At 42.2% G+C, this 15739-nt stretch overlaps 2 protein-coding genes across 4 annotated transcripts; both read right to left on the bottom strand.

Annotated features, from left to right (window-relative positions):
* Positions 1-1495: 1495 nt before the first annotated feature.
* Positions 1496-7212, bottom strand: LOC306823460 (uncharacterized protein). Of its 3 annotated transcripts, none has more exons than XM_079343008.1 (3): positions 7088-7212; positions 3635-6069; positions 1496-2583 (listed from the first exon to the last, which is right to left on the bottom strand). In XM_079343008.1, exons 2-3 carry the CDS (start codon positions 6038-6040, stop codon positions 2227-2229), a joined length of 2763 nt encoding a protein of 920 aa, XP_079199134.1. In that variant the 5' UTR covers positions 6041-6069; positions 7088-7212; the 3' UTR covers positions 1496-2226. The 3 variants fall into 3 exon arrangements, with proteins under 3 accessions (XP_079199134.1, XP_079199135.1, XP_079199136.1); XM_079343009.1 differs by lacking the exon at positions 7088-7212 and adding an exon at positions 6763-7077; XM_079343010.1 differs by lacking the exon at positions 7088-7212 and adding an exon at positions 6819-7077.
* A 183-nt stretch (positions 7213-7395) lies between these two features.
* On the bottom strand, positions 7396-15369 carry ntd5 (ntl-dependent gene 5). Its single transcript, XM_079343011.1, has 8 exons — positions 15287-15369; positions 14004-14150; positions 13452-13643; positions 10103-10220; positions 9540-9616; positions 8554-8736; positions 8108-8305; positions 7396-8003 (listed from the first exon to the last, which is right to left on the bottom strand). The coding sequence occupies exons 1-8, from the start codon at positions 15354-15356 to the stop codon at positions 7921-7923; spliced, it is 1068 nt and encodes a 355-aa protein (XP_079199137.1). The 5' UTR covers positions 15357-15369; the 3' UTR covers positions 7396-7920.
* Between the last annotated feature and the right edge of the window lie 370 nt (positions 15370-15739).

Below are 15739 nucleotides of genomic sequence, written 5' to 3'. Positions count from 1 at the left end.
AATGTAGAAGTTCAACTTTGCCACATTTGCATGATGTTTACAAGCTCATGTTAAGCTAACGTAACAGTAGCCTATGTCAACAGACTGACGAACAAGGATAGACATATTTTCAAGAGTTAATGGTCTACAATTGATGGTCTTTAATTGTGTGTAACAGTATGTGTGATGTGAACAAAATGTGTACATATGAATACTAAATCTACCTGGATTCAACGTTAATTTTGTATTTTAGAAGGCCTGTAAAGCAATGTAATTTAATGTAATGTTCAATAGTACCACAAAGGAGACCTGCTTATGTAATGTTCTTGTCCTTTGCTGGCACAGCACAAATACAACTGAAGATAGCTCAGGATATGTTCCCTTTTTCACAGGTTTTAAACTATCAAAACATTTGTTCTAAATATATATTTTTTTTCTTGAATATCTCCTCTTGAAATCCCTTCATAGCACATAGGCTACTGTCTGTGGTTAAGTTTGAAGATTCAATTTTCACTAAGAGTTCATAAGACAACAATGTCACATAGTTAAACTGTCTTTGTTTTACTACAATATTCCTACACTATCCCACACCTGTGTTGAGTTGGAGAAAATGAAAAGATAAAAAGTGCAGACAATCTCAACCTGCTGAAGCGTCATATTGGCTTGGGCTGAAGCAAATAGGTATATTTTCATACATTGAGCATGAGACATTTTGACTCACACATCATACAGTCTGCATTATGTAGAGGAAAAAAAACCATGCCAGTGACGAATACCTCAGAATTATGGGTAACCCCTCGTGCCCTCCAAAAAATGTTTGATTAAATGTCCTACATATATAATTAAACATAATTATACAAATATAATTTGACAAAGATAATTTCTCCTATGACTTGCACTACTTTATCATTGAAAGATAAAGTAGTGTTGGTAAAATGTGCCCCAAGGTTTAAAAGGTCAAATACTATCTTATAAAGCAGACCTTCTCTTGGCAGCACTCTTCACCCTTATTCTTCTCCACCTCTCTCCTTCCAATGACCCTCTATTAAAGATAATATGCCAAAGTAAAATGCAATAAAGTTGAACCTTTCAGCATGCAGGAGTATCTCTTTTCACACAATAACCAGCATATTTGACGGCCATGAGGACTCTAGCCAGGTCATTTGAGCATTACAGTCCCTAATAGCTTCTCTTGAGCTCAGCGAGGCTCAGTGGTCTAATTGGAGCAGAAAATTGAAAGTTTGAGAAAAAAAAAAAACTGTCTTACAAACTGAATTACACCCTGGAGACAGTCCAGCAGATACACATCAGGTTGATTCCTCCTTTAACAAAAAAATGTCATGAAGTCTGGTCCCATCTTTGGTTATTAATGTAGAACATAATGTTAAATCTGAGGTAGAGTTCATTTAGAAGAGACATAAGCACATCTGTAAAGTTATTAAATTACTTTTTTAAATCAAACTTGAACTCTTCAACATTTACATGGAAAGAACAAAAAAATATAATGAAAAAGAAGTTGAATTGATAGCGTTTAATTCAAATAAGTTAACATAATTCACATTTAACAAAACAAATCTCAATATAGTGTTCCTGTGAGAATCACTCAATACATTTGGTCAAACTCTGACACGATATGATTTAAATACGTTAAATAAACAGCTGCAAAAAAGTTAGTATTTTCCTTGAAAATCTAAAAAAAGTGTATATTTTTCTAAAATAAAACATGTGCAAATGACTCACAGTGTCTCTGACAGTGACAAGATAGATTATATCTTTCACATAAGATAGTGCAGGAGTGCAGCTATTAAAACAGTTCTCCACATATATTTACAGCTCGGGCAGAGAATCGTTTACAGTAAATCAGTTATCTTTCTTTTCTGAGCACTTGAGGGTTTTTTCATTATGGTTTGTATGGGAATGCACCTCTTGTTTGTGATCAAAATAAACATTTTGAACTCAAACTAAAACTGTGATTACAAGCAGGAGATTTCCCTTTAAATTATGCAATTTTATCCAAAACAGAAACGCTCAAATTAACATCAGAAGGACTGAAAAGGCTGAATATTTGAACCATTAAATGGAATGGGAATACTATACATTCATAAATAAATTATTTTATAAAGATTTAAATACATATTGCAAGTTCTCCCTTCTTTGACTTTTAATTCAGGAGGAAAGTTTAGTGTTTGACACTCGATCACCCTGCTAATCTCCTTCCTACACTTTGGACTCTGTGCAGACAGCTCTCTACGTTTCCATCTCAGACTCTGAGTTCTCCAGGTTCGACACAGTGGAGCTGTACCACTCAGCACTCTCCTCTTCCTCCTGCGCCCTGGATCCTTCACCTCCTCCCCCCTCTGATAGGCCGCCTGCTCTCCTTTCGTTCAGCATCTCCATGGCTACTTGGTGATAAGGGTGTTTGCGCTTCGTGTGTCTGCGTAGTGTGTTGCGCTCAGCAAAGCGGGTGTGGCAAAGTTGGCACTGGTACGGTTTCTCCCCGGTGTGCACCCTTTGGTGGCGCTGCAGCTCACCGGCTTCCCTGAAGCGTTTGGAGCAGATGGGGCACACAAAGTTTCTCTGGCCTGTGTGGATGTGCTTGTGTCTCTAAAAGGAAAAAGTAAACATTTTACTTCAAAATGAAGGGAACTGAAAACACTTAACATTGCCAGACTATTTGTATTATCAATTCTTATTGTTGCTGTTGTACGTTTAGATTCCTTTTTTTCCCCCCTCTTTTTTGATTGGCCATCCCAGGTGACACTGCAACAATCCTAAACTGTGATTGGCTATTTGCCCTGTCAAAGGCGGGACTTTTGTTAAAACCAACTTTAAGTTCATTTTTTGCTGCTGGTATTTTTCTTGACATTTCAACGTACCATATTTCCTTATTTGTAATTAAGATTATAAATAAAACTTTGCACATCTGTTTCATAATAAAATACAGCCTGTGCATAGGAAAGTATGCACTCTGTCTTACTTTCAATAAACAAACAGGCAATGTGTCAGGACCAAAATATTGCCAATTGGTTTTTAACTGTGTACAAGTTTAGGTGCACATTTTTAAGAACGTTAAATTATGACCTTAAACATTCATTTTCTTTTTGTGAATAAAGTAAGCTAATGTTTCCAGTATCTTTTGTTTAAAAAGGTAAACAAACACATGAACATGTTGAAGTCAGAAAATAATCAAATTGAAATGTATTCGTCTGCGTTTGTGTGGACATCACACTTTAGGCTACTCCTGATAAAGTCAGTGCCCTGGTTTGTCCACCCCAGTCAAAAAAGTCCGGACCCACCCGTCAACCTGCTCAACCCCACAGCTGACACACAGTTAACGACAAGCTCGTGAAAAGAGCTCCGCATTTTACAACTCAAGAGAAAGATATTTCCCCCGGGAGTTGGCGAAACAAAGCTAGAGTTAAAAGAGCGAACATGGTACCTAACCTATCCATCAGATTGCCACAGATATCCATGTAACGCTAATGTTGCTCCACTGCTGGGAGCATAAAGCAACTGTTTGCTAACATATCAGCTGCAAAATGTGATAGAAATCTTTTAACTGAAGAATTTGTGACAGCTGTGACTTACTTCATCTTTTTTTTACTTATTTCCTACATAGAAAACTAAATAATAGGAGGCATTAGTAAGAACTGACCTGCAGATGGCTGGATCGTTTGAAGGCTTTCCCGCACTGCTGACAGACGTGAGGCTTCTTCTGTGAGTGAGTGATGGCGTGTCGCTCGAGGTCGGAGAGGTAAAAGAAGACACGCGGGCACAGCTGGCAGTACAGCACCCTACGGGCGCCCATGTTGTTGGAGGACTCCTCTGAAGAGAGGGGATCCAGCGGGTCCAGGGGATCCTGGACGGGTGAGAGGATAGATCCAATGGGAGGGGAGGGAGGAGCAGCGTTTGCGAAGTAAAGATGGTCGTCCAGAGGTAAATGTTGTGAGTGCGCGTCTGGCGGGTCGTATTTGGGTTCCGGGGCAGGTGACTGGGTCTCTGAGCTTGGCTGAGCTAAGTGGTCCGAGGTTGTTTTCGCAGAGGATTCTGAAGTTGATGGCTTGTTGTTTTCATTAGAGATTTCTTCAGCAGATATGGCTTCACTTCCTGGGTTTGATTCGGAAGAGCTGATTTGAGTAAGAAGAAGGGGAGTTGTGCAGTGGGGTTCATGTTGAGGAGCAGGAGAGGACGACTGTATGCTCATAGAGGTGAGAACAGAACCAGAGCTGATATTATTTACCCCTGACAGGATGACGGGGGGGTTATTGGGGCTCAGTCTGATGATGGGGTGAGACAGCGTGGGCAAAGGTGATCCCAGCTGACCACAGGGCAAAGGGAGGGAGACCGCAGGAGCTGAGGCCGCCGTGATTTGTGACAACTGACCGGTGGAGGGGTCGAGAACGGCGATCGGGGTGGAGGTAGAGGCGGAGTCGCCAGAGGACGTGCTGGGTACAGAAGATAAGAGAATGAACATGGAGGTGGAAGCACCTGGGGAGGTCTGGGTGACTGAGAGAGGAAGCGATAGACCCCCAGGAGCAGAAGAGATCTGAGGGGAGGAAGAGGCTGACAGGAAGAAAATAGGAGTGTTCGTCGAAGGGTTTGTAAGGATCTGAACGGGCTGGGTCGGGAGTGATATCCCAGCGGAAGCCGACTCAACAGAACTAAAGTCCTGAACAGGTTTCACGCTCAGCTCTGCAGATCCAGACGGGTCGGATTTAGTAATCAAACTTGTGAAGGCTTCTTTCTTTGTCATTGTCTGATCTATAGGTAGCGACGGAGAATCCGTATCAAGGGCTGGTGAGGGGGACGGATCACCTGAAGTTTCATTTAGTATTTTACCCACGCTTGGGCCGATGTTAGCATCTGTTAATTGAGACCACTTTGTTTCTTCCACCTCTGCTGAGCAAGCCAGATCAGACGGAGGATCCTCTGACGAGGAAGCGTCGACCTGCTGCACTTTAAGTCCATCCGGGCCGAGAGTGTACGGGATTCCCTGGTCGTCTATGAGAAGAAGATCTTCAGTGTCACAGTCCACGGAAGAGAAGGAGTCAAAGAAAGAGTTAGAGAGCATCGAGTCTGCAAAGATTTCTGTCCCATCCATATGTTGCGCAGTGTTCTCTCCTCGGCCGCCATCGTCCTCTTCAACCACATCTCTGTCTCCTTCTCCCTCGTACTCATCCACCTCCATGATCAGCGAACTCTCACAGCCTGAATCGTCCAGTATAGCTCCACACTTCCTGTCTCTTTTCTTGGGCAAACTAAGATCCAGTGGTTCTGTCTGTCCTTCCATTCCGCACAAATCCAACGTCTTGCACGACTTTAAGTCGATTTCTTGCAAAATGAGAGGAATATTCTCTCTTATCTCTTTTTCTGTATTTTCCTCTTTAATCTTTTTGTGGATGAGTATGTTTTCCATATTAGTGCAGGCGATCAAATGAGTCTCTGACCTGGTGTTTTGTGTGATCTCACCACTCACATCCTCTTTCTGTTTCCAGGTTTTCTCTTCTCTCTCTTTCTCATGGAATGATTGTGTTTTAGCATTGTCAATGTTTTGATGAGAAACTCCCTTTATTTCTTCTTCACTCTTATCAGCAGATATTGTATGTTTTAATTCTTCAGCCGAGACAGGAAAAGGTCTTATAAAATGTGAGCTAGGAAAGTTTTTGGTCAGGCTGATGGCAGAGTTTGTGATTGGCTTCTTGCACTGTGGGGGAACAACAATTTTGAGTCTGATTGGCTGGTTGCGCACTACAGGCACTCCAGTCTTGACTGTAATTGGCTGTCTCAACCCAGCAATCTTGCTTCTTGTTTCCTGAAAGGCTGGCTTAGAAGTTCCGCCCACCTCTAGCTTTTTCCCATTGATTGATGGAGCATCTGCCCTGATGGTCAGTGCTGCAGTGACAGGGCATGGCTGGAGGTTACCTGGTACAGCACAGGGTGAGGTGTTTTTCTTGTGGTCCAAAAAAGCCTCTGTCACCGGCCCTGATCCTTCTCCACCATGGCTGCCATTTTGGACATCCAGGCTGCCACTGGTCAGGACTGAAGCCAGCTGAGAATCCATTTTGGAGAATACCCATTTATATTTCTAGGCTATATAAAAGGAAATTAGAAAATTAGAAACCCATAGCAGAAACATGACAGTAGGTCTAAATAATATATATATATATATATATATATAGGCCACAGTGGCAAATAAGAGAGGATTACATAAATAAAGGCCTATTCTGTTTTTTATAAAGTAGCTTAAAATTGTCAAAATGTGATTTGGGGGGTCAAGTTTAGTTCAAACGCCAATAGTCACAGATCCTGAGTTATTGTCTGTAAATGAAGCAGACTATGCCTCTAACTCCCAAAAGCGACATGATGAACGATTCAGTTCACCCCCTCCTCTTCCTCTTCTTCATCAGAACGTCCCGATAATTGCGTTCAATAGCCTACCTTGAAATTATCCGAAATTGTATGAGCGAATTTCTCACCACATACAAATCACCTATCATTCAGAACAATGCCGGGACTTGGAAGATTCTGACCAAAACATTTCCTCTTTCGCACCTCTATCGTCCACATGCATCACAGACAATAAAACGTTTTCATTCCTAAACTCGCTTTGCATTAATAAGCTACTTGTAGCCTCCTCCGTTTGCGAGCCTGTCCTCAATATTTATCTGTGGATAAACTGAGAAGCACTATCCGTGGAGGACGCCATTACGCACAGTCCTAGGTCCGAAAAGCCCGTATAGCCTAATTGTTATGGTGCGTGTGCGCTTTAGACAGCTCTCGGACCTGGGACACCGCCATAGCAATCACTTCAGTCAGGGTAAAGAAACGCGAATATTTACAGACAGCCTCGGTGTGAAGCTGATATTTCCTTTTGCAGCGGAGCGTCCTCGGACCTAGAGCCAGCCATTTTATATAGCCGAGGGTCCGAAACAGCGCGAGCACAGCTCGGCAGCTTTGTAGGACAAACTTTCCCCACGCGCGCTGTCATTTCACCCCGCCGTGTTGTTAAGAGCCGGCGGAGCACGCGCCGGCCTCTCTTTCGATACATTTAAAACTGCATTTTAAACTATACTCCACCCATACTCTCGCGGCATAGGGACTGGCTTACCCGTGCTGTGAATATTTCCGGAGGACCAAATATGACTGTGCAGTGTAAAGGGTGATGCTGCGAATGCCGAGGGAGGGAGGGGTCAAGGGGAGTTGCTATGGTGTCGCAGCCTACCGGGTTCGACCAGTAGCCATGTTCAGCCTATGAGTACGGTAGAACCTGCAGCCTGCGAAGGAAGGCGCTCTGTGCGCCTGACAGGCAAGCAGAAGGGTAGCAAAGCTAAGGAGACATAGAAAGTCTACAGAAATATGGCCCTGAACTCACATAGCCTACCAGCACTACATGTTTCACTAAAAAGAAGCTAGAGGCCGTTTTGACATAACTTTATTTCAATTCATTAACACTTACAAGCCTGGAGACTCGATGCGTCACGTTTAACGGAGGAAAGAAAGATCACACAGTGAGGTATCACAGAGTCGTTATCATGAATAAGATTACATGAAGGTATCATCTAAGACTTAACTGAAGTAGGAATACATTATATAGTCATCTTAAAGAAGCCCCGTTTATTGCAACTACAGTATGCATAGACTCAAGCAGGAGAAAGATCTAAGTAATATTTTTGCAGTTATAATTAGGCCTGCAGTCTGACTGCATGCAAGATAAAGTGACAATGGCCATGAACAAAATCCAGGATAGCCAGTTCAGCTTTCTGATCCACAAGATTTGCGAATAATGTTTCAGTGTCTAACTGACCATAATCATAGTAAATATAGTTGAAGGAAAGCTGCAGTAGAGACCAAGATAAAGTGTGCTGGTTTGAGTCAGGTGGAGGGCTCTATTATGACACCATGTCATGAGGGTTGGCTGGTTGAGGTCAGACGTGCAGGTCATCACTCCACATCACCAGACTCGCACGCTTCAATCTCTGAGACGAGCCGGTGGGGGAAGAGTTTGAACTGCAACCATGTGGGCTCTGAAAGACAAAATAAACTGTCAATGGTTAATCTATCCCACCTCATGCTCCTCTCATGGCTGACAACAGATACAGATAAAGATGAGAAGGAGGTCATGCTTTACCAAGGTAGCAGGCTGGTGGCTGCATCTCTCCATCAAAGCAGCTCTTAGTTGCAGTGAAGCTGCACTGCTTGCGAGGATGTTTGCAGTAGAATGTCACGTTTTCCCCATGAGGAATCATGGCGTCTGTAACGTCAAACGGCCAGCGCTTCAATCCACCTATCACAACACGGCTGCGCTCAGCAGGGATCATACAGCGAGCTGTGGAAACAATCAACACAGTATGGAAACACAACATTAGCATCATATAAAAACTGCTGATGCTTCCATTCATGTTTGAGTCTGTCGGTATAGGGATGTGTCTATATACAAGTGTTTGTGCAAAGTGGTATGTTTTCATTCTGCAAACATTACATGTATCATAAGAATTTGAATACTTTATTATTTATTAAAATCTTAACTATCCTCAACATATTGCATCTTGTGCAACAATTTCAAACCGTCCTAACCTCTGCAGTGTGGGGGCGATGCACTCCAGCTGCCGTTGGCCAGGCATGTGACCTTCTGAGGTCCATCCAGCAGGAAGTTCCTTTTGCAGAGGTAATGGATGTCAAATCCCACTTCATACTCAGTCTTCTGGACAGCCACCACGTAGCCCTGATCCACTTCTCGAGGAGACTGGCAGTACACCTCTAATAGAGAGCAGGAGAAGCAGATTATCAATCGGTTTGTTCATTGATTATCTAATCAAAGAGGAGATCTAGTTAAAAATCCTGATACTGCAACAGTGCCTCTGTTTTGATTTTATCTTTACTTTAACAAAAGGCAAAGGTGGTCATAGTTTGGTTTGCAGAGGCATCCTGTCAGATTGACCTTTTCAACTGGACTGGTTTTCCAGCTCCTGTGCATAAAAAATTCAATGCTTAAATTATCTCTATTTTAAGCCTTCTGATCATTTACCAAAGAAATTATTTTATTACAATCTTAAGCTTTACATGCCGTTTAGGCAAATGCGATTTAGAAAAAAATAAATGGAATAAAAAAAGTTACCATATGATACATTTCTTTAATTGGAAAAACGATTTTTTTTTTTAAGATAAAACAAGTTCAGTTATTGAATTTGAAATTGTAGTTCTCAAATCCAGCTCCTTGGTAAATAACTTTTTTTGGTTCAGTATGGTTGTGGTTGTACAGGCTATGCAGTCCCAAGTTTGGCCACAAGATGGCAGAAAAGCACCATGAAACTGAGTTGGAGCTCTGATTGAAAGGCCTCTACTTGAAAGGCTGTTTTTATGTCCCTCTTTCTCCTGCTTTGATTCAGTCTTTTGCATATCTGCACATGCACACAACAAAAAAAATATACACAGTTCTTCAGTCCATTCACTCTTGCATCAACAACCATTCATTTTTTTTTTACTAAACCTTGGAAAGACTGACTTTAAAGAGGAAAAGAATTTCTCAAACACACTCATCCATTTAACCTGTGCACACTTACCCTTACACATAGGATGAGGATACTGCCAGGTCTGATTATCCTGGCAGTAATTTTCACTGCTCCCAACTATATCAGCCCTGCAGAGGAGAAAAAGGAGAATGATGGATGCAGGTGTTGGAGTGACATTTACATTATTGACACCTAATGAGACTCATCTAAATAAAAGGTGTCAATAGTTCCTTTTTACCACTTTGTGTGTCTCTCAGAGGGTCTAAATTTTGTGTGCACAGCTCTGGCTGACACATCCACTCAGGCTCATCTTTTCCTGTGGATGAGTCAGTGTGTAGAGGGTAGTCAATACCAGATTAGACTGTAATGACCTAGTTAGCGCAATAGAGGCATCAGCTGGGAGATCAAAATGAATTCCCTGCCATTCATCGCTCATCAGCCGTCATTTCCCAAACACCTCTCCTGTAATCAAGCCCTCCCTCCTCCTCTTCTTCACACCCCGTCCCCGTCTTCGCACTTCCTCCATTTCTACCTTATCATCATTACAGGTTTCTCACAGCCTCTTCCTACACACTCACAACCTTAACCTCTCATTTTCTCCCCCTCTTTCTCACCCAGACAGGCAGCTGTAGCGGATGGATGTTCCAACTGTAGCGTTGCCCTGGATGCTGAAGGTGTTGGTGATTTCCTCAGACAGAGGGCAGGTTTGAGAAGCAGTGGATGTGAGTGACTCTGAAGGTTGAAGAAGAAACATGGGGTTAAAGACTTTATTCTTAGATTCAAACTTTAAGTAAAAGCTGCAATATGTTGAAGAAAAATATAACGTAACAAGCAGAAAATCAGCCTAGAGTTACTTTATGACATTTCAACAAGAGAAAATATGATTGGCTGAGGTGGACTTTTCTAACTTTCAAAAGAAACTTCGAAATATTTCTACATTTCCTCCCTTCTCCTAATACAGAGGCTGCAAGTGTCTTCCTCACATTGAAACTTTAACAAAAGTTATAAATCTTCATGTGACCTTGTTATCTTCACAAAACCATAATACAACACTGCCTTCTGCAGAGTGAATTTAATACATCTGTGATTTTACAGTAGCCAGCTTTAACAGAATCTTAAGTCAGACAATTTGTCAGAGAACAATTCATTGGGGTATTTCTATTTTGGTTAAAATCCTTTTTTATCCACCACTGTCCTGTACTGCCAGTTTTTATGTGTTGTGTAAATCTCCTTGGAGAAATGTAGAAACACTACATCGAAGTAAACACAACCCAAAATATGTTCCCAATAACCCACACAAACACCGAAAAAAACATACAGGATACACTTTGAACTCACAGATGTGCATGTAACTTTACAGCTAACACCATTAACTAGTTAAAAGTAAGAACAAATAAGAACATGAAAAAAAGATGGATGGGGGAAGGAATTTCCATTGTTCTACTTCATTTGATTGTGTTTACCAATGCGTTTAAGGTCTGTGTTTATTTTGTGACCCACAGAGGCGTTTCACCCTATGTCTTGTTCTATTTAAGTTGAAAGAGCCCTTCTGGGCTAAGAATTCAAAGTTCCATGCGCAGGTGAAACACCTCTCCGAGCTCACAGCTATATCTGTGATTGTATAACGTGGAGCAGTGTTCGGTCCTGGATGTTTGAGTACCTCACGCTCATGGAAATATAAATATCAAGAGTGGTGCTTGGAGAGAGGCTGTAGCGACCTGAGCTCCATAAAGCGTAAGGTTTTGGACTTGTGCGCTGCTTTGAGAGGCAGAGACAGCTCTCGCCTGAGGGCTGTCTTAGGTATCTCAGCGAGAGAGACGTTAATATAACAATGTAAAGGCACCTATGGGAGAGGGAGAGTTATGATTCTGTTTGGCTGTGGATGAGAGCCCGGAGCCCAGTTTCTGTTTTCACATATTGCCCTTCTTCTACCTTTTACTACTTACACCCACACAGACTGCAGCAAGCAAACTGCTGTGAAACAGGTGCAATAGTTACTCTTTGAAAAAATAATTCAACATTTTAATTTTAAAGGCATTAAATACACTACAACCATAAGCAGATGAAAGATGCAAAGATTGTGGTTTTACTCAATTTCTTTCACACCCAAACATTTTCATGCACACAAATCTAAATTGGCTAAAAAGCCCAGAGTTACATCGTGGTTCTCAGCTCTCATTGTACAGAGAGAGATACTCTATCAGAGGGCTCAGATGGAAAAAGATGAGAGGAGAAAAAGATGAGAGAAGAGAGCAAAGGAGAGGAGAGCAGGGAACAGAAAGAGGCCTGCAGCAGCAGAAAAAAGAGAGCGCTATCCAACTCTTCTGACTGTGATCTGTCGCCCACTCACGCACGCACACACACACACACACACACACACACACACACACACAACACAGGCACACACACACTCACACAAACAAAAACTCTGTACCACATGTGCAATCCTCCCCTACACATCTAATGTACACAGAGAAATATCTACCTCTCCAATAATCACACACAAACACACTCTCACTGTGCTCGCAGCTCCGTGTGCCACTTTAACAGTGATCTGCCGCCCACTGCCTCTCAACAGGCATGAAGCAGCTCGACTCACACTCCAACACACATGCAAAAGGACACACATTACAAACGCTATCACATGTTCAAAACCCACCTACCTTCTGCCTGTCTCTCAGCAGGAGGATACTCTACCAGTGAACCGAGAACCGTATCCTTATTTCACATCTTACAAAAGATTATAAAAAAAGCTCCAAGGCTGACACCAGGACCCAGCAGGGTTTGAGGATTCCTAAGAAAGCATGTTTACTGTAGCTGCAGGTGTGTGATTACCGCAGCAGGAATCGACCTTTCAAGCCGACTTTGTGCTTCTTTTTGTCAGAGCCGGCATGCTGTCGCATACAATAAGAAAAGCCCAGCTTTCCAGATAGTGAATAGAGGATAAGATGTGTATCGTATTGATGGTACATTTCATACTCTGCAGCTGTGGAAGTCATCAAACGCACAGCAGTGAAACTAATTGTGCCTTGTTCTGGCCATTTTGTTAAAATGTATCCTCTTTTGTTTCGTGTTTAGTCCAAAAGAAAGTACAAATATGTAACTGCATGATAATCTTGGCCAAAGACTGAAACTTGATTGTTTGTTGTTTTTTGTCCTATTAGGGCTGAGTTCAGCTACTGATTCGTGTCAGCTTTGTTCAGGCCTTTAATACTACATGAGGTGCATCTTCAAAGCAAACCTTTGGAGACATCAAATTAGAAGTCGATAAACAGATTACTTGTCATCTTTAAGCTTTTAATGAATTTCTAGATTTTCATTGAAACTATTTTTCAGGAAGTCATAAATAATGTCAAATCATTTATTGTTGTGTTTATTTGGATTGGATTGTATTGCTTTTCGCAGTGTTGTATAGTCTTTTCAGTCTATTTTCACCTCTTTATTTTGTCTATGATAACACTACATAATCCAAACCGTTTGATGATTCATGTGTGTAATGCACGCTTATACGGTATATATAGTCAGCCTATGTCATAAGTGCACAGGTGTCAATATCAATTCAACCACAATCATATCTAACGAGGAGTTTCCTCTCCTCGTTACACTTCAACAGTAACATTTTCAACAGATTGCAAGAACAACTGAAGCTCTAGTTGCTATGGTGATGAAGAGAAGCCCCAGTTGTGCAATATCTCAGCAGACACAATCACAGAGGGGGCTTCATTCCTGAAACTCTCTCTCGTTCTCTCAGTCTGTCTGTCTTAAATAATCTAAATTCTTGACTTGATCTGTGACCTGAATACAAACTGAGCAAATCACGATGATCGAAAGCATTTAATGAGACAGGAAATATTCAATTTAAACAAATATTGTTCTTCCAGATGTTCATTGCCTGTTCTTAAAGAGCCTGATATCAAATAAGAAAGATGTCAAAAGACACAGTTCTGATGAACTTGAACACACCTGTGCAGACGGGCACATCCCCGCTCCACTGTCGGTCACCTTGACAACGTCTCATCGTGACATCCAAGCCGTTCGGGAGTGTGAATCCCGGCTTGCAGCGTACTTCAAGCAGAGCATCGAAGGAGCTTGTGGGATGGAGGAGGCGAGCTTCTGAGTTTTCACTGGGGGGCAGAGGCCAGAGACAAGTCCGACCTGAGGACACAAAAAAACCTCAATAGAAGGCAAAGAAAAAAGGAACAAACCGTTCTCAGACAGTGCTGGATGTTCTGTATGCAAAAAAACCCAAAACTAAACATAACACTCTTGAAATGGCCCTAATGAGGTTGTATAACAACACTGGATCCAAGCAGTGCCCTGTTTAACAATATGTCATAAAAAGTCTGTTTTTCCCCCTCAAAGGGCAAATGTTCGGCCCACATGTTATGCATGAACAAGGCCTTTATTTTGTTTTTTGAAAAACACAAAAGGTTGTGTGTTGGCACAGCTGCTCAACATAAACACCTCTAATAGTTGAGCCCACAAAGTTGTCCACTGTCAGGGCACACGAGTTACCTGGAACCACACAGCTGAGACCACACTGGCCGTCACACAGGCACTGCCTCTTGTTTCCACAGTCTCTGTCAGTCTGGCAGGGCCGAGGGCACGACTTCCTCTTCTCGTCTACCAGGAGTCTGGGTGCACAAGATCCTGTGGTGACACCTACAGTAACACACACAATCACACCATCACTGTAATTGTCCCTTTTGTTTGTCTCCACTCCATTTACAGACCCTCATAAAAGCAGCAAACTCGAAGGGCTGTAATTGAGATTTTCTGGTTGCCAGTTCTGCTTTGTTTTCTGTTTGAAGGAAAGTAAATTCAGTGTGGGTGGCTGGGTAAACATTTGCCACCCAGGTTGCCAGATGAGCAATAGATTGATTGAAGGATACTGTTTTCCATTCATCTCTCAAAGGTGTCTTTTATAGAAAAGTGAGGAGGGAGTGACTTTAAATACAGAATCATGAGTATAATGTAGAATCTATAGTGTACCCCTCCTTATTCCACTCGATCCCCAACATCCATCACACTATACAAAACCTGAATCCTGCACTTATTGCATGCTATTACAGGGACACACCCTTAATGTCCAGAACATTTGAGGGGGAGAGGAAGAGGGGGAGTCAGACAGGGTTCCCCATTTTTCATCTCTGAATGAAAACATATGCGCTACTGTATCCAATCTGCCCACAGCACATGTACATGTGACCAAAAACACACATGTGCAGGGCTAACGCACACATGATCATGCCAGAAGAGCAGGGAGACATGATGTACGGTACATACATGAAGCAGCAAGTACTATGGATGAGTAGAGAATTCCATTTAAAGGTTTAAAAGGTCATTAAGGATTGAGCATAGTTATTGCATCCACAAAATACATTTACCTTGTGCCATTGACTGCGTGCAAACACATTTCTCATGCATGTAATCAGCAATGCAGACAGGCATTTCTTCTGTCATTTAGCACAAAAACGGATGATTTCATTATTTTTTTAATAAGTCTATGTTAATCAGCAATCTTTCAAATGCATGCATGTATTGCAAAGTCCAAGCATTAGTTGACCAAGTGCATTTGGCATAACTGAAAGTAACAAATTAAAAATGTAAACATCATCATCATCTTTGAACTGACATACAATTTAAAGATCAACAAGCCCTGCAAGGAAAAAGTCCAGCTAAGTGAATGTCATTTCTCATTTCCCCCAGTACTTAGTGATAGTCTAGCTGTGTTTATCACGTAAACAGGGTTCAGTGATCTCTCAGGTGTGAGTGATGAATGGAGTTAGAGGTCTTACGTGGATTCTGCAGGGACACCAAGCCAGCCAGAGCCCACAGCGACAGCAACAGCAGCAGTGCACAGTCCATCCTTACAGCCAGGCCTCAGATAGTATGAGGGAGGCACCCGCAGACAGAGCACTTTTTAAAGAAGGGGGGAACAAAGGGTGGGAAGAGTGGGAGTAAGGGAGGGGGGCAGAGAACAAGGGGGCACAGCTCTGGAACATCTGGTTCGCGTTGAGGAAGAGAGAGTTGACAAAAATTCCACTGAGGGACCTTTCACCCATTTCTGTTGAGAGAACAGATAAAGGGGGTGACACGGCTGTTGTCCCTGCACAAAATAAACAAACGGAAGTAAACAAACAGGAACAGAGGACATGTATAGTCTTTACTTAAAGCTTTGTGGAACAATTACTCTGATATACATTCACTCATGCAACCCTGTGAGACTTCAATGATTTCTTACATTGGAC

Source organism: Symphodus melops (assembly GCF_947650265.1).
Source record: "Symphodus melops genome assembly, chromosome: 5".
NCBI lineage: Eukaryota > Metazoa > Chordata > Actinopteri > Labriformes > Labridae > Symphodus > Symphodus melops.
This window is presented reverse-complemented; position numbering and strand designations above follow the sequence as displayed.

Bases quoted from the DNA above. Each gene is read 5' to 3' on its own strand.
- LOC306823460 (XM_079343008.1), bottom strand. From the start codon at position 6,040: ATGGATTCTCAGCTGGCTTCAGTCCTGACCAGTGGCAGCCTGGATGTC. The intron at 2,584-3,634 runs GTCAGTTCTTAC...TTTTCCTTTTAG, and splicing joins AACGATCCAGCCATCTGCAG to AGACACAAGCACATCCACAC.
- ntd5 (XM_079343011.1), bottom strand. From the start codon at position 15,356: ATGGACTGTGCACTGCTGCTGTTGCTGTCGCTGTGGGCTCTGGCTGGC. The intron at 14,151-15,286 runs GTAAGACCTCTA...GTGTTACTGTAG, and splicing joins GGTGTCCCTGCAGAATCCAC to GTGTCACCACAGGATCTTGT. The intron at 9,617-10,102 runs GTGAGAAAGAGG...TCTCCTCTGCAG, and splicing joins CGCTACAGCTGCCTGTCTGG to GGCTGATATAGTTGGGAGCA.